The sequence below is a fragment of the Cydia pomonella genome, chromosome 7 (assembly GCF_033807575.1).
Source record: "Cydia pomonella isolate Wapato2018A chromosome 7, ilCydPomo1, whole genome shotgun sequence".
NCBI classification, from domain to species: Eukaryota; Metazoa; Arthropoda; class Insecta; order Lepidoptera; family Tortricidae; genus Cydia; species Cydia pomonella.
In genome coordinates, this window is record NC_084709.1 from 17497547 (window position 1) to 17516814 (window position 19268).

A 19268-nucleotide genomic window follows, 5' to 3' on the forward strand; every position below is an offset into this window, starting at 1 on the left:
CCTTGCGTATCTATGAAGCCGATTAGGATTGACATCTTGCAAATCAGGTGCCGGTAGCGAGACAAGGGGTCTTCCAATCAGAAAATGCCCTGGGGTGAGAGGTGCTAAATCGGTTGGAGAGGATGACATGGGACAGAGGGGCCTAGAATTAAGAACTGCCTCAATCTGTGCGAACAACGATGTCAATTCTTCGAAAGTTAAGTGAGTATTGCCTACCACCCTTTTCATATGAAATTTCGCAGACCGGACAGCTGCTTCGTAAAGGCCTCCAAAATTTGGAGCGTACGCAGGCGAAAAATGGAAGACTATTTTATCATCTACAAATGCATCTGACACAGAACTGGAGGCAGCATTGAGAAACTCGCCTATCTCGCGACTAGCGCCTACGAAATTTCTCCCATTGTCACAAAATATCTCTCGAGGCATTCTTCGTCGAGATATGAAGCGACGCAATGCTAAAATAAAATCTTCTGTGCTCATTTGGAACTTGTAAGTTCTCAGTTCTTCAGTAAATCATTTGTTGCCGCGGCGAGCGATTCTAACACATCGAGCAACGTAAATATAAATATTGCGCGAGTTTGTCGTGTATGTAATGGTGATCATTTAATTTATAACTGTGAAAAATTATTCTTTTGCGCAATTAGTCAGGCGCAGGAATTGATCGCGGCTAATGAGCCTCGCTCCTCGCTGGATGGGGGCCCGGACGACGACGCGCGCTCGTCCCGCAGTGGGACGGACGCGGGTGGTGTACGTCTACCAACCATACGTCTTCCTAGCTTTGATGGTTCCACCAACAAATGGTTAGAGTTTCGCGATGTTTACATATCAATTGTTCATAACAATGAGAGTCTCAGTGATATTTGTAAGTTTCAATATTTAAAAGCATCCTTATTAGGAAGCGCAGCGTCTGTTATTCAGTCAATGGAAATATCGGCGGCTAACTATACCGCTGCTTGGAAATTAGTTTGCGATAGATTTGATAACAAGCGCCAGCTGATTCACACTCACCTTAAGTCACTTTTTAACGTGTCTTTGTTAGGAAGGGAGTCTGATAAGTCTTTGCGTTTTCTAATTGATCATGTTTCGAAACATTTGAGGGCTTTAAATAGTTTAGGGGACTCAATTTGTCCATTGCGGATTAAGTCCCAAAATATCGCACCGCCTATTAATATGTCAATTTCAGCAGGCTTGTACCAGCCTGGGTGTGCTAATGTGATATTTTGAGGGATATCAATATTCGAAATATCCACTTCCTCTGACGGTAAGGGTTTCATTATCTGAGGGAGAATGTAGGCATCAACATAAGTACTCCTACGAAGACCGGTTGACGACACATGACGTCACACACATACGTCACGGCTCCCCGCTCCGTGTACCTACATTAGACTGCACCGTACAGCCGAAGCGGCTACACATATTATATATATATTACCAGAAATACTGTATATAGTTATTAAGTTAATAAAAAAAATACGATAGTACTATCCTGGAGTTCTTCATTCTTCATCAGAAGAGCTTAATTGAGGAGTATATCGAACACAAGGTATAAAAGGCACCCAAACTTCAGTGGTATTTCCTTAGGGTGCTTTCAATAACAATTTAGGAAAGATATCATTATTTATGGAATGCGGAGTTAATTATCAGAATGGAAATTGTACTACAAATCCATCTGAAACCAAAACTTTAATTGCTTATCGTAAAAAAAAGAAAAAAAAATGTCCTTAGAAAGTACATTGCTCTGTAGCAGAAAAGTATCATTTTATGCACACTTTTTAAAACAACAACGACATTGTTTCAGAGCATGAGAAATGAAACATAATTACAAGGTCTAATTATGTCCATCTTATTTAACCTCATTTTATATCATTATAAAGACGTAAGTAGATTAATCCAACACGACTATTAAAAATTAGTATAATCACACTAGTATAACAATCTAATACATTTAAAGTACTTAATCTGGGGATTTGTTTTTACGATTTATTCCCTTTTTTGTATACAAGGATTCTAAGCAACTTTTTTCAGGTGGACAGTCGACCTGTCGCAGTGATTTATTTAAAAAAGAGACTTTCGGGCAGTGCCTAACGTTCCCTTTTGGGCCATAAAATCTTATTACCTACCTACCCTCTTCCACAATAACTTTATGAGTACGTTTACCAAAACCTTACTTTTAGACGTGCCTAATATTTAACTGGACGATACCTTAAAAGTCTCTAACTAAATAATTAGGAATTATAATTATAATAAAATCATACAAATTAATAATTAATAAGTTATAAAGTAGTGATCCAGTCCTGTTGGGGTCACATGATAGTTATTTAATAGTCAGTGCAGAAGTCATTAAGTCAAATTAACCACAGCGTTACGCCAGCTGCGTCTTCCCGCAAATTTATGGGTGACATGGTAAAGCTTATAATTTAGTCAGATTGAGTTGGTGAATTATATACGGATACGGATTTTTTTCGAGGGACTACAGTATAGAGTTCTTCATAAAATGAGTATACCGGACCAGACGTAGGCGGGTCTTATGTTTGTTGCCACCAACGACTACTTTGATGCATATTCCAATATATAGATACTTGCGAAGGTACAGAACTTTTACAGTCAGTCAAGACCGTCATGAAACGGCAATACCCTGATTATCGTGGTGGGGCGATGTAAACACCATAATACAACCAACGGCATCAACACCATGTTTAGTCACAAACGTCCACGCTGTTAACCAACCTACCTTATAAATCTGCAAAGTTATAAGTTCACCGAATGTCAGTTAAGAATGTTAGTACAATGAACTGCAACTTACTTTGCACGTGCAGCCCTGCTTGTAGAGCTGGCGGAACCCTTTCCGCTGCCGCGGCGTCACTTCGCGCCACTTATTCACGTACTCGCACAGGTTGACGTGCGCCTGGAGATGGGTCACGTGACCTGGAATTGAGAACAATATTTAAAGTAAAAGGCTTCATAATAAAATGGCCTATAGTTTTTACGCACTGTTACCAAGCAAAAACGCATGTTAAGATGATAAGGAAAAAAGAAAACGAGGTACCGTAAACTCAGGTAACTTAACAACTTAGAACTATGGTCCAAATACAATTATGGCCGTACGGGTCGGAGTAAAATATGTACAAGTATTTTTGAAATTATGTTGAAAGGAAGAAAAAGCATTAGTATATCTAAGCTCGAAAATAAATGTAACGAGTACAAAATCAAAAAGGCTCGTTAATAACCAACGTTAAAAACTGGAATATTTTTATATTATAGGACTTTAGTATAGTTTCTATTTTCCTCCGTGAGCTTCTACGGGTTATCGTCTTATCTATTGTTTAAAAACCGAAAAGGCGCGTGCCACTATGAAAAAATGGGCAGGCCGCATAGGTAGCGTTTATTGAATTACTACTCTATTGAGCACGGAATAAGATTCATTATGAACTAATACAGAATTCTAACAGAATAGCTGTCTGATCTCTATTGGTGCGTCTAAGGTAGGCGACTAAACGCTCTCAAACCAGCTTAACTTGTGACACTGCGATCCGAAACAAAGATACGTATTCGAAGACCTCGCTTGCACTGGTAATGCGAGCGCACGGCTAGCTAGCGCAAAGGAAGCAATGTTATGTTTCTCGAGGAGCAGGTAAAAAACAGGGCCGGATTTTCACACAAATATATTTGGGTGGTTTTACGTTGTTTAATTTAAAGAGATAAAACATAACTCTATTTAAATAGTATGTACACATCTAACAGAATGGGTTTGTGTAATTACAATAATAACGAGATATACTCATTTTTATAATCAACTGTTTAAACAGTTGTTTGCTAATTTTAAACTTTAAACAGGCTAATTTTAAATAAACAATAAAACAATGGTAAAATAGTAATAAATATGTATATCCATTTAACAATCCCGTACTACTAATGTTAAAATAGACCTATATGTTATAATTATGTACACTAAAATAAAGATATTATTTACAATAGAGTACACATTTAGTAAAACATTTATACAAATTTATATTATGAGTCAACAAAAAAATAAGTAACATATACATAATAGTGTATGCATAAAATAAATAAATATAAAACAAAATATGCATATCGTTTAGAGTCAAATCACGCTAACTCTTTCAAGCAAACCATACAATCAGTGTCAGTCTGTTAGAAGTCTGAAGAGTTAGCGTTGTTCGACTCTAGGTAAAATCACAGAAAACAATGTTAAAATAGTATTAAATATATACCTATATATTATAATAGATTAAAATAAAGATATAATTTTATAATAGACTACAACATTTAGTAAAACATTTAGTTATACAAATTATATATTATAAACTCAGTTATATTATAACTGAGTTTACGGTAACATTTTAAAAACAGTGATATATCTCAGTGCGTTTAGGCTAGTGAACTTAATTTAAAAGGTTAGTGCAAAATCTGGTGTCGATAAAAACACAATAATGATTTTGCAGACCTGTTTACTCGTAATATATGACCACGATAATGACCACAACATGTCCTGTATCCATGTCAAGGCGTGTTACGCAACTTCTACGTATTAACTGAATAACATTGGATTAAGAAAGCCTTAAAGCACAAGTCTGTATTAGTCTCCGAGGATTTTTGCTAAATTGTGAAAGTTTCACGATTCATTCAGGCGTTATGGATAAACTTGTAAGTTACGGAATCTTCTATCTTCGAGAGATTATACTTAAACCGTGATATTTTCTTTGATGTGGGTCCACCAATAACTTTTCCTTTCAGGAATAATAAATAAAGCCTATTCAAGCTTCGGAAACTCATTGAAAACTCGTTTGAAGTATTCTTGCTATTTTATATGCGTAGCAGACCTTTATAATCTTCATTTTTATAGATTTTTGTCATATTTATTTAATCATACGGTCCGATTTGAACTTTAAGATACGTCAAATATTAGTTTTAAATACGATGTGGATCAGATAGGTATTTTATTTCGATTCAAGATAGTATTTTTTACCGACGATTTTACCGAAGATAGTATTTTTATTTTTGACGACCGGTCTGGCCTCGTGGGTAGTGACCCTGCCTATGAAGCTGATGGTCCCGGGTTCAATTCCTGGTAAGGGCATTTATTCGTGTGCTGAGCATGGATATTTGTTCCTGGGTCATGGGTGTTTTCTATGTATTTAAGTATTTATAAATATTTATATATTATATATATCGTTGTCTAAGTACCTTCAACAGAAGCCCTATCAATTTTATATTAATATAATTTTATAATAATTTATATCAATATTAGTCAATTTGTGTAATAATGTCCTATAATATTTATTTTGATTCAAAAAACGTCACTTTTGACACTAACACACAAATGGATCGGAATCTATATCGTATCTAGACCTAAAATTTGATGTATTTTAAAGTTCGAATCGGGCCGTTAGTTTATTACAAGATACCTAAAATATTTATGATATTATTTTGTAGTTGCGAACAAAGGGAAGACGATTTTTAGGGTTCCGTAGCCACATGGCAAAAAACGGAACCCGTATGGATTCGTCATGTCTGTCTGTCTGTCTGTCCGTCCGTATATCACAGCCACTTTTTTCCGAAACTATAAGAACTATACTTGAAACTTGGTAAGTAGATGTATTCTGTGAACCGCATTAAGATTTTCACACAAAAATAGAAAAAAAAAACAATAAATTTTGGGGGTTCCCCATACTTCGAACTGAAACTCAAAAAAAAAACATCAAACCCATACGTGTGGGGTATCTATGGATATGTCTTCAAAAATGATATTGAGGTTTCAAATATAATTTTTTCTAAACTGAATAGTTTGCGCGAGAGACTATATAAAACTGAAAAAAAAAAGATGTACACTACTATGCAAACTTCCACCGAAAATTGGTTTGAACGAGATCTAATAAGTAGTTTTTTTAATACGTCATAAATGGTACGGAACCCTTCATGGGTGAGTCCGACTCGCACTTGGCCGCTTTTTTATCATAGTTTTGTATAGAACGATCAGTCGGTCACTATATGGATATTATCTTACTTAAAATTTGTAATATATATCTATCTGTGAGTACCTGTAATTGGCTTTGTATTGTTACCTAAATCTGCATAATGTTTTTATAGCTGTTGGTACTCCTTAAAATATATAAATAAATAAATATAAATAGGTACTTGGATAATCATCTTGTAATGCATATCCTTACCTGTTATAACATAGGTTTCCCTAGGCTTCAACGTTACCCCACAGAGCCCGTCTTGCGTAGGCGTTAGTATTCGGCCGGACTTCAGCGCTACTTGCGCCTTCTGTGTCGCCTAAAAAAAATATCAATTAGCCATTTATCACATTAAGTATTATCTCGTTCAACATAACGATTTGCCACCAAAGGTGTAGCACTGAAACAAAAACTCACTTTGAACACGTTTCGAATCTTCATTTTGTACGTGTCGTAAAACGAATTGCCTTTGAACATCTTTTGTACCCTGCCGACGATCACTGGAAATGAAGAAGCAAGATTTTATCGATCACATTAAACAACTCTCCAAAGTCCTTCAATATTTAATTCACGTTTCTATTTCATACTTCGCCAGAAGTTCACATTCACTTTGAATTTTTGCTAATGGAATTGCGCAATATTTATATGTATACCTACTTGGGTAAAATCTTAACCTATCTGTAAGCGAGCAAAGTGACATTGGCGAACAATATAAAACACTATAGTAAGTTGACGTATTTTACGAGTAGGTATTACAAATCGTCATAACTACGTTTAGTCTTACGATTAGTCTCCTGCACACTGTTTCAGCTTCCGAGTTTGTTACTGGGTTGGGTTCAGTACTCAAATGTAAACCTAACCCATACGTACCGAAGTCGCTATTACAGTAGTGTGTCTGAGGGTGCTCTAGCATGCACGTGCAGCCGACAGCGGAGCGCCAACTAGACACCGCCAGCGCCAGGAACACCCACCGCGTCAGCATGATTCTCTGATCTGTTGACAACCATAAGCCGATATTAAGGATTAAGTTGGAAAGGGTCTGATTCTCACAGGATTACTATTAATATTTTTTAGTACTTGATTTTTTTTAAACCACTGTATGGTTTTTACGATAAGTAAACTGTCGGCCTAGCCAAGGTGACAATCGCTACGACAACAAAACGCTTTGTGTCTCTCTATCACACTTCCCTATTAGTGCGATAGTGAGTTGCCTTTCGACCGCTACGGAGCGTATGTGATTTGCATGTTGGCTACGCGGCCTGGCCTGCAGTGATTTGTGATTTTTAATAAAACTTTTTTATTGCTTTCGTGATAATTATTTCATAAATAAATAAAAATGTGTCTTATTTTAAAACAGTACGTTACATTAATAGGTTTGTACATGGTGTAACGGCGTAAAGTTCAAAATGAGGTAAGCTCATCCATTTGATTACCTTAAAGAAGGACATTGTCGTAAAGCAGACGATAATGTCATCGAACACTGATGGTACCACACACGTGCTACTCGTATTAGGTTAGGTTATCTGTTTACTTTTTTTTTTTTAATTTATTTGAATCAAAAGAAGATTACAAAAAGCCTTAAACTACTAATCTGCCAAACTGCAGTACAGTTTGTTGGCAGAAAAAAAAAAAACTAAATCTACCCTCCATCAACTAGTATTGTTTAATATGGTTTAATATATATCTGTGTCAAACTATAAGCCGATGTTTTTTACATATGGTAATGGTCGCATTAACATACATTGCTAAGACATAATTAAATGTTTCACGCTGTAATAGAATTTGGTGCGCTCCATCAGTTTAAGTGTCACCGAAAGACATAAAGGTCAACCAGTGACCCAACTCGTAACGACCGTTTGTGAATTCCGGAAATTGAACTTATGAGCATTGACGGAGCACAATATGACGGAACGAGCGCTGTTGGTGCCGAAAATATGACACTAATGGCACGTCTGCCATGACAGGACAGCCATGTCGCAACATTGCGGCTCGGATTCCACAAAGCCTGGCCACTAATTTGCGATCATTCTGTACCTATACCAAAAAGTTAAAAAAGGGCCGCGCATCATTCCGTGCTCTTATTAACCAAATTGAAGGCTTTAATTTGGGTCTAATTTTGTGTATAATAGTTGGAAAGAATTCTCTTCAGTTATTTATTTAATTTCGAAACGAGAATTTAATTGGGATTCGTTTCTCTAAACTAAACAACCGGAAAGTTATTTGATTAATAATCTATATATAAACGTGGAAGCCTATAGTTGTCCCTTAATCTAACGTACTAGTTTATTACTCTTTGAATTAATTATACTGGTTACACCGAAGCCATCAATTTACACTGTAAAGGGGACTCCCTAGCTGCGGATAGATAATTTATTAGCTCGACTACCTCTGGGACACCATGAGATGATGTCTGTGACCTAGTTTGTGGGCTAACATTGTTAAGTTCGCGTATAGTTCTAGTACTTACATTGTGAGTAAATATGCGGACACGGGTTGTAACTTTTACAACTTGGTTTTTATTTTTCCGTTTCTTTGGTGTTTTAACGAGATGGGCACGTCATATCTCCGTCTGTATACTTACTTTGTTGAAAGGTTTTAAATAGTTTTTTCTTGTTAAGTGGAAAAAATCCCTGCGGCGAGTATTTGCAGAATAAATTTTAATCAAGTCAAGGAATTTGATTTATGTACCATTTTGTACCTACCTTGTCAATCACATTGGCCGAACGAAGTTAAAAAATATATTTTGTACCTTTGAAGTAAAATTTTACTTAGGTACTATTAAAGAATAGTGTGTGCTATTTAAGTCATAAATCGTTTAATACTGTCAAAAAAAAACTAACCTCCGAAAACTTGTGTCGATTATTGTATTTTTTAGTTTAATTCGAATGTTACCTGCTAACACTAAAGTTATCCATTATATCATAGTGAACCGAATGATTATTTCCAAGTTTTAATCCGCCTTACCTGAATAATCTCACGTGTCATTCATCTGAGCTTGGCATCGTGGCGTCGTTGGACAAACACAAAAGTGCTAATCCAGCCTCTAAAGTTCACTAAACATGTTTGCTCTTTTATGTTTTGATTAACGACGACCATCAGTCATTCACTCCGCTGCCTTATTCATAACAAACAAACCGACAAATATTTATCTGGCTTTAAGAGGATATTGGAAAACCGCTTCTCCATACCTAGGTAGTGCCCATTTGACTTTCTGGAAAGACGTTTTGGAAAATAGTTTTAAGTTTCACATTTGTTTTTACATGAAATAGTTTATAGTTTTGAAATAAGTTGATATAAGGTGTATTCGGATAAAAACGGGAAAATTCTTCCGAATAGGGACTTTTATTACAACGGAATGACTGATTTTCAGGATTATACAATTTCCGAAAATACCCGAATACAACTTGAGCACATTAACCGTAGTTACCTACCATTTTTTCCGGAATTTTTCGGAAGCTCCTGGAAATGTGTGCTGTGCTGTGTTTAATATACATCAAATTTTATAAAGAAATATGATATAATTTTAATAATCCAAAGGGAAATGAGGACTACGTTTGTATGGAGAGCGGTCGTCCACTTATCTTTTAAATAACAAAGCATGTTCGATATGTATCTAACAACTAGCGGTGGTGTTATAAAGGGCTTCACAGGTCAACGATTTTCAATCGTAATTAAGAAAGTCTTTCTCTATGTAATGGCGTGTGGCCAGGCCAGGAACAATGAGGCGGCCATTACAGCGCGAGCGCCGCGTGGGTCGGACCCGTCGGTGCGGTACGGAAATGCACTGACTGCGCTGCACTCAAACTGCATGGATCAACGTCGTAGCGAACTCATTTCTACAAGCAAATTTAAATTTATTCGGAAGGAGCATTCGTCCATCTCTGCAAAAAAATGGTTCTTAAATAGTCTACTCCTACAGAAAATGTATTTGTTCCCGGAAGTTACCCAATACTGGAGCTTGATATTTGACTTTCAAATATTTATTTATTTCAAATAAGTATATTCATATACTACTCCCAGTTTAGTAATATTACCTACCTACATTCACATATTATATTAATAATATTTGAATTTGGCTTTCTTGACCAAATGTAATAATTTATTAATATTAATTAACTTATCCACATCCACAAATTAACTACTATTGGTACGTAAAACGTATAATAATAATATTTTTATTGCTTATTATAATACAATATAAATGATGAGGCCATAGATAATTACTACACTAAAGTGCGTGTGCGTACACTCTACATTTAAATTCTCTTAAATAGTCTCTGCTAAAATAAAATAAATGAAAAGTTTTGATTCATTTAATTATCTTGAATTCATTTATTTTACTTAGGCACGCAATGTAAATCTTGTCAGTTACTTTTATTTTATTTAAAACTTTTAAAGCTCATCTACTTTACACACTGATAAATGTTGGTAAAGTAGACTGTGTTTAATTGCTATAGCAGTGCCCTTAAGGAGATACGAGTAAGTACTAGTTAAAAACTACCTATGAGTTCCATTGAATATATCAAATGTCATGGAAATTCAAGGCCGCAATAAACTGGTCTTAACACTCTCAACTGTTTTTATAGACAGCCTAGATCGTTATGTCTACGATTCTTTTGTATTTATTGCTTGGCCAATAAAATTCTAGTGCAAAGAATGATTAAATGGAATGCAATAAGCGTGAAATTAGTAATAAAATTTATAAACTGCTTTTAAATTAACTCTAGTCCTGTTTATTGACATGTAGGCATTTAGTCGTCTTTTATGGTACATCAAATAAAGTTAAGGGTTCACCGGTTCAGGAATACTTTATCTCAGAATTGTGTCAAGTGATCAAGTGCATCAAACAAAAAACAAAACAATTCAATAATTACCATTGGTTTTGTGCCACGTATTTCTTTTATTCATTTTGTTTTTCCTGTTTCATTGACAACCATAACATAAAGTGATGCATTTTCAACCCCCCATAAACATCGCTCATTATTTTTTTCACGCATTACAAAGAAGTAATTTCTCGAGCGTGCTCTCAAGCGTTCTTCACCAGTTACCGATTGTTGTCTTTTTGTTCAGCGTATTAGTGGAGGCTGCGTGAGCATAAACGTGAACGTGAGCTTATGTTACAAATAAGGATATTTCAAACTCACTGTCAGTCAGGCAGAAACCACAGCCCACTCCTCACCGCATCGTTCGTTCGAGTACTTCTCTGTAAGACTGATGCGCCTTTTGTATCTTCGGTTCTATAGAATAATCCGATGAATTCGCGATCAAAAATCACAATGAGGCTTTATGGGTGCATTCCGTGATGCAGCAACAATGCATCGTTTGTCAGGGTTCGCAGGAACTTGAGGTGAATGTTGACATTATGCGCTTAGCTGCTGACGTCTAGCTGGGTGCGGTGACGCGCGATAAGCGCTTATTGGATAATGATGGATTATACTTGACAACTCTGCTTGCTAGCAGCCACCTATCGGCTCTGTTTATTTCGACTTCAGCAGCACTTTTGTTTGACTCATGACATCATTGCGTGATTACAAAACGTGCGCAGATGAAGAAACTTTTTGCGTACCTAAACAAAGTTTGATTGAATGTCATATTGCAACCGCGGCTACATCCAAAATAATTGGACACGTTCTGGAACTCGAGATGACTAATACAACTCGATTGTGAACCCAGTAAGTAACTGTATTCACCACTGACTGTTATGGAACGTTTTAATTCCCCAGAAGCTATTGAACGAACCTTATCTCTATGAGCCATAAAACTCTGATACGGTCATAAACGAACATGTTTGGCGAGAAAAATATGGTAAAAACATTAAACAGCTTCTTTAAAGTAATAACAGAAATCGGGTTAAGATACACACTTCCTTTAAAAACCGACACTTAATTGGCTTAACTCCATGCATGGAGGATATTTGTGCCATTGCGGCCATTTTTAAGCGGCGCCACCGTATTTGCTTAAGTCGTAGGTTAATTATAATAAACACACGGTTTATGGATCGAATTACGATTAAGATGGTCGTCTATGTAAACCATTGGGTTATGCAGATGTTCCCGAAGAGTTACGCAAACTGCGGCGTGCAGCGGCCATCAATCGCACCTTGTTATTGATACCTAGCGCCGCTAACGATCCCTGGCTTCGGCACCGTCACAAAAACAGACACAATATAAATCCATCGTCCAATCCCTTGCCTGTCTCGTGACACCTCAATTATTATTGTAAACATATCAATCAATCTCGCCGCTGACGTTCATCTATCATATCACGACATTGGAACATCAAAATACAAAAACCAATAATGACATACATATTTACGTGCTTCAAAAGGCGTAATTTGCTAAAAATAAAAGACCCGCATTGCAAGAAAAAAAGAGTTACCCGTGAAGTGTCTTATAATTATCGCGTGGGTTGTTTAGAGCAAAAACTTGTCTGATGACATTATTTCTCAATCGCCTTAAATTTGAAGACGTACCTATGTTTAAAAAAAAAATCTCCCATAGAGAATATAAAATATATGAAACAGTCATTTTTTTTCGCGATTTCGGGATTGGTCCCAATGTAAAAGTTGCTCCGTAACCGTATGCCCAATATATCGGGCCCGTAAATTATTGCAGGTGACTAAACAAACACCCTGTATGATAGGAACACTCGCAATTAGTAACTAACGAAATCTTTTACATTTTACCTATTTATTTAAGTGCAACATTATTTCGCTGACATTTTTAAACATACTGAGACATGTAACACCTTGATTTGTATATGTGACAGAATATTTAAATTCCATTTCAACAAGCATATCAATTTTACAACGGTGACAACGATCACTATCTGAAATATCTCAATACGAACCCCGTTTTAACCAATTTAGTTTTAGATTGAGATACTTATTTAGAGAATGACAGATTTAATATAGATAAATCTATATGACTTTTGACATTCCATTGAAAAACTGGACCGATTTAAGTTTCAGAGAACCGGTCGTTAAAAAGCTTAGTTCCCAAAGCTATTTAGTGCGTGGCCTAGAAGATCTGAATTTTGTTTGTGGGAATCCCGTGGTGAGTCAGACATAAGTATAAAAAATAGTAAACAGAACCATTAGGAGCGATTCAGTTGTCGTAACTGTAATAGGGAACTGCGATTTACTTGTGTAACGACTCGGATATAGCGGCGTGTGTCAGGATTAGCAAACTAGATTATACGTGAGGTTTCAAATTGGACATGCATTTAAGATATAGGTATAGATAAGCCTACCTATGGTTTCTACCTTAAAGGTGGCAAAGAGTTGGAGTAAGAATTTATCTTTGTAGGTACTGATTATATAATATTAGGTAGGTAAGGATTTAGGTCCATGGCTCAATTCTTAATAAAACCGTGCGAAATGGTAAAAATATTAGTTGTAATAAAATACTTTATTACACAAAACAAGTACATAATAAAATAAATATTATCAGAATGCGGAGTCAAAAATTGCGGTACGAAAAAAAAAACAAATATCTTTAGGCAGTGAGTGAATACGCTGACAGGCGCCGGCGCCGGTGGCGGCGTCACGTTTATACCAGAGATGAACGATACACGCAAAAATGCATCCCGATGAAACGTTAATGACAATGAAATTATGCGGTAAATCCTCAGGAACGCAGTACTTACAGTCGATGATAAATCCCCGCTGACAGTTTAAACGCCACGCCAGTGAAATGCACCAAGCAAGTGAAATTGAATAAACGTTTTTTAATAACAGAGGATGGTCATCAATTATGAAGTGTGAAATTAACAGTTTGACATTGTTGCTATAAGGTGCAAACAATAATATCCCATATTTTCTGAAGTACTTTCAGCGATTGGTCATTTATTCATGACAATGAATCATTTACGTTTTTGTCGAATAGGCTGCCTGCTTTTTTGCATAATAATTTATCAGTACAAGATGTGTTTTATTCAATTGCGGTATATAGTTGTTTTGATAGGTAAGGTACCTATAACACGGAACTAATGTCAACACTGTAATTTGTATACATAGTCCAACGTGGGTCCAGTCCAACTACTCGTACTTAACATTTGTTATTGGATTATGAGAGCCTTCGTTGACACATACGTTTACCGGGTGCCGGGTAATCGGTGTCACCGAACAACTCACAAGTAACACGGAGGTAACAGTTTATTAACCTATTACGCAACAAAAGCGTAATATTTGCATTGAACTCGCTCGAGAGCAAACATTTCATTTAACACTCTGACAAATGAAAGGCTGGCGGTAGTGGTCAAATACCACAACTGTAAGTATTAAAGATTTCATTTAAGTATAAATAGAAGTGGACTGAAAGTGATGTCCCACAATTGTTTAAAGTAAAAAAACCTCGCTTTTGAATATTTTTTAAATAAATTCAACGTTTAATTAAACGAAAAATTTAACTGCAATGCAACATCGTCGAATTAAAAAATTGTTTTAAGTAACTTTTTGGTTTATATTATTTACATATTTGAATGCTTCTCAGGTAGGTGTACATTGTTCCGTCAGCAAACGTCAAAGTAATTCTACATTTCCACGAGTCAGCAAAAGTTCACGCTGACTGTAACTCTGAACAAAGCTACGTCTTAATTCATTCCAAACTTGTCAGTCGGTGCGAAGGTACCACTTCTCTTATAAATCTTGTAAATTAAATCCTTCTTGTTTACAATTTAGTTTCTCTCTAGCCCCGAGTAAACAATTTCCTTTTTTCATTAACACCTGCACTGCAGGTAAACAAAATCTCAAGTTGTTACACCGACAATTGTAACTTAGCACAAGTAAAATGACATAAACGGCATTTTATAGCAGTAACATTCTCACTTTTTCATAGAAATCTCCTTCTGACACTGTTAGCCAGCGTAAACATGCATTTATATATGTAGATTTGATGTTACGCCTCTTATGGCGTTTTACGCTTCAATTGTCCATACTCGTATTTGCTCTGTATTTGGTGTTTCCATTTAGTTTATTTGACAATAAGTGGCCGCTTATTACGTTCATGGGTTTTTATTGTCCATAATTCATTTTTAAATAACTACCGGTTAACTTGTCCTTACGAAACGGTGTGGTTGTCAACGTTCATATTCGTATTATTTATTGCTGATATTATTTTAATGGTGTTAGTGAATTATGTCGTAAGAAATAATGAGTGTTTCATTACACGACGTAAAATACGGTTCCGTATGCTGTGTTGACGTTCTGTTTCATCATTTTATGGTATAACTGGCTACCTAACCTTTGACAAACTTAGATAGCTACTGGAATAAAAGATTCAACTACCGCTACTTAGAAAATACGGCCGTCTTCCTTATTTTGAATGTACATATTTAACTTCTGAACGCTTTGCACTTCTTTGAAACTTTTTAGTTTGATTAAGGAACCCCGAACGCATGAATATCTAGAGGTGAAAAATTAAACAGAATTCGCTTAATGCTTACCACATTTGGCAGCCGTTATTATTTGTATTAGTTTTATTTGTTATTTAACTGTCGTAACATTTTAAAGCTAGTTATCCTGACAAGGCCTAATGTTGTAAGATAAGAATAAAAGAGACACGATCTTTACACATTGCCTGTTCCTGCCATTTATAAATATTGCATTGAGAAAAGTTCGATCTCGGATCCTAACGACGCGGATTGTTCGTAATATGGTATTACTAAACTTTATAGTCGTTGTACTATTACCTACACTACCTACCTATCCTATACTGAAAAATGGCAATGTCACATTCTGACACGACACACAACCATCGCATTATAACTGCAACTTTTATAGGATCTACAAGCCAACTGCATTACATGTGGTGGGGTAGGCACAAGCTTTACGCCGTCCATCAAACATACGTCAGCTATTTCGATGAATTCCCTATTTAATACCAATGGTAACGCTAGCGTTACATTAACAACTCTATTTTAAAACTTGATGACGCTGTCATTAGGTGACAGGTGATAGTTGTTGACTTGGTGAATATAAACAGTTTATTTGAATGGGTAACGACAGCTGTCATGCCAAACAGTCGTCGGGGGCTGTGATTAACGAGACAAAATAATTAACGCCAGTGGTTGTTGTTTCCGGACAAAGTGGTATTATTTTGATTTGTCATGGTAAGTATATCACAAATCGAGCTTAGTTCAATATCTCAATCAAAATATGACGTTACTTTATACTCTAATAGGCCAAGTTTAATGAAAAATATGAATTATGTGAGTGGATAACCTATATTGCTGCTGTCCGGTAAATAGTAATTGAATGGAACCAAATGGGCATTTATATATGTTTTATTAAAATCGATGAAATTATCGAAGAAATTATTAAATTAATTATTATTACTATATTATAACACTGTAAAACAGAAGACGATGATTATATTTCATGTATTATTTATAATCTCTATTATAGTGTTGTTAGGTTATAATAATATAATGTGCACCAGACTATCTATTTAGCATATAGTCGGTTTTAGAGTGAAATAAAGCATTCGTTTCTTGTATGATGTAAGTGCGAGTGAGACGAATGCTTTATGTCGGACATAAAAACGATCATGTTAGTCAGATTAAGTTATTTGATGGCTTCATTGTCGTTTAAGGGTATTGATCTGTTTAATACCACCATAAAGTAAAATGTATGAATATAAATTGGAAGGAACCATAATACGTCATTAACCTTATCCAATTTGTCCTTTAAATCTTGTTTATTTACATAAAACAATAGTTGAAAACACGTTCTTAATATGGTTTTACCGGGAAGAACTTAAGAAAATTATTTTTCTTTTTTTGTATTACTGGTGGGAGGTGAATGTAAACAACTGCAGAATTTAACAATGTTGACCGTCCAATCAGAGCTTCGAAACTTGGCAGCCGAATTCTGCCTATAAAAGTGATGCAACTCTGGAAATATCGATTGCAATATTGCAACTTCACACTTCTATTTGCTGACTACCTCAAATATAAACCACATTGTAGACGAAATACGATTGCTTTTACAATGACTGAAATTGGTAAAACATGAGCTTGTAGAAGGAAACGGTGGAAGTTATGAGTGTTCTTGGTCCAGCTCCAAATCACGTAGCGGTGCCGCCACCTAATTCCCAAAACGTTTTCTCTTGTCTGTAATATCGTCTCTCGTGGGAATTGAGCTCAAGGCTCCGTAATAATAGGTTATCCTTATACTGGTTAGCCTAAGCCGATGAGATTTGCAAGTTATTTGTGAATAACATCATCGGTGTTGCGAGCCTCAGAACGCCAACGGAATGAAATGCAAGTTGCAATGATTTGCGAACATTCCACACAATGCTATTTCATGAAGGTCGGGGCTGCTGCCTGCTTGTGTAGAGATTTATGGCGACGGCTTCCGACACCTGCCATAACTTTCGTAGACGCTTTATGTAAAAAGAAACACTGGTCGCTAAATACACAACGTTCCATCATTACAACAATGTACCTGTGTTTTATTACAGTACGGCCAATAATATATCATCATTGTGTTTATATACATATTAAATAATTAAATAAATATTATAGGACATTATTACACTAATTGGGGCTTACCCCACAGCAAGCTCAATAAGGCTTGTGTATATTATCTAAGTATATGTGTGTTGTAGCCATTTTGTCCGAAAGTACACGTAGATTCTTTAAAATAATCGTGTATACGTATTAATGAATAGTTTTTCTCGACAAATATATTATATAATCGAAATGATTAACAGACGACTTTAAATGTTATAGATATATATGTACTACTAGTATACATAAATACGTATGTCACGTAATATTTCAGGAATTATTATACGAAGTTAATATTTTGATCGGTTGGTTATTTGATTGATCACCAAACATAGCAAGTCTTCCAATATGTTTACATATCTAGTTACATTGGGTGACTAGGGAAAAATAAGGTACATATTAAAATGTGTCCATTTTTGCCTCTACTAGTATTATCTGCACGTACCTAAAAGGTACACAACATAACAACACACACAAATTCAGTACTATGTAGATTGTTTTTCTAAGTTAATAACGCAAGAACCTGCTATTGCACTTGTTATAAAGGCAATAATTGATAAGCTTGCCCCAGTAATAAATAGTAATAACATTACTAACTAATTTGTCATCGGAGAATTCAAGCATTAGCTCATTTCATGATGTCTCACACCACAAGAGTTGAGCAAGTCAAAGTGGTCAAACAATAATTGTACTGTTTTTGTTTTTGTAGGTAACCGCACACCTCTAATTACTTAGAAGCGCAAACAAACAACCTGCTTTTATATTCGGTGCAGTCACGGTCATTAACATTTACTGGGTTATATTGGGGTGATCGTGGTCCTAAATATAATAATCGGACAGACAGACGGACATGACGAATCTATAAGTGTTCCGTTTTTTGCCATTTGGCTACGGTAGTACGGTACCCTAAAAATGTGTTAATATCGTGATTTTTTTTTAAAGAAATCGCAAAAATTCTCAATGCCACCTTGAGGTCTCAACGTAGACGAAACGTATGGGCCCAGGGCTAATTATTTCACGATTTTCATGGAATCACGACCCCAAAATCACCCAGTATACTTATTATATTATACTATATTAATCTTTCAATTTATTTTATCGGAGTAAGGCAAAATGTGTATACTTGTTTATGGCCATGTACAGTCAGCTAAACTATTAGCTTAGCAATATGACATGCAGGGGTGGTAAACTAATAGCTTTACTGACTGTACTATTATTTGGCTTGCGGTGAGTCAACGCGCTCTATTCCGCATCGAAGCGGTGACCGCTGACCCGGGCTAACAGCGGATTACCGTAGATCACATCACGTCCCATTAGATCTTTCATCTATTGTTGATAAAGACAGCATTGCCTTTTGAATGAAACAAGTGGCATTTGCTGTGGATTAGGTATATTTCCACAGAAGACGCTTTAAGAAATATTAAGAATATACTACGAGTATTACTCACGCTTACATAATTATTATGCAAGTTCACATATGAAAACACAACGCAATGACTAGGTACACTGCGACAGTTCCACATTAACCTGTTCGTGCGTAAAAAAGTTATTAAACATGGTGGTGGATGGGTTGTTAGTATCAAATCGGACCACCTCGCGGCGTATTGTTTCTTTTACATTTTTGTACACCGTAATGATATGCACCATCTAGTGGCAAGTAATGACCTATACCCGGGATTACAAGCGAACTTGACCGCCCACGTGCCCACCGACAATAACCGCGGTCAGTGCAATATTGTCGTTGCAATCACTTACGAGTCGAGGGTTCAGGTGGACTGG

At 35.9% G+C, this 19268-nt stretch overlaps 2 protein-coding genes across 4 annotated transcripts in view; one reads left to right on the forward strand and one right to left on the reverse strand.

The window, feature by feature from the left end:
* The window catches only part of LOC133519507 (synapsin-like), a 145153-nt gene that overhangs the window by 69937 nt on the left and 55948 nt on the right, over positions 1-19268 (forward strand). The gene's annotated exons all lie outside the window — the stretch shown is intronic.
* LOC133520025 (metalloproteinase inhibitor 3-like) overlaps positions 1-19268 on the reverse strand; it is a 58148-nt gene that overhangs the window by 3704 nt on the left and 35176 nt on the right. For all 3 annotated transcript variants that reach the window (XM_061854275.1, XM_061854274.1, XM_061854277.1), the window contains 4 exons: positions 6849-6971; positions 6396-6478; positions 6189-6297; positions 2804-2925 (listed from right to left, as the gene is read on the reverse strand). In XM_061854275.1, the coding sequence (XP_061710259.1) occupies positions 2804-2925; positions 6189-6297; positions 6396-6478; positions 6849-6960 (426 nt within the window). In that variant the 5' untranslated portion in view covers positions 6961-6971. The remainder of the gene's footprint in view (positions 1-2803; positions 2926-6188; positions 6298-6395; positions 6479-6848; positions 6972-19268) is intronic.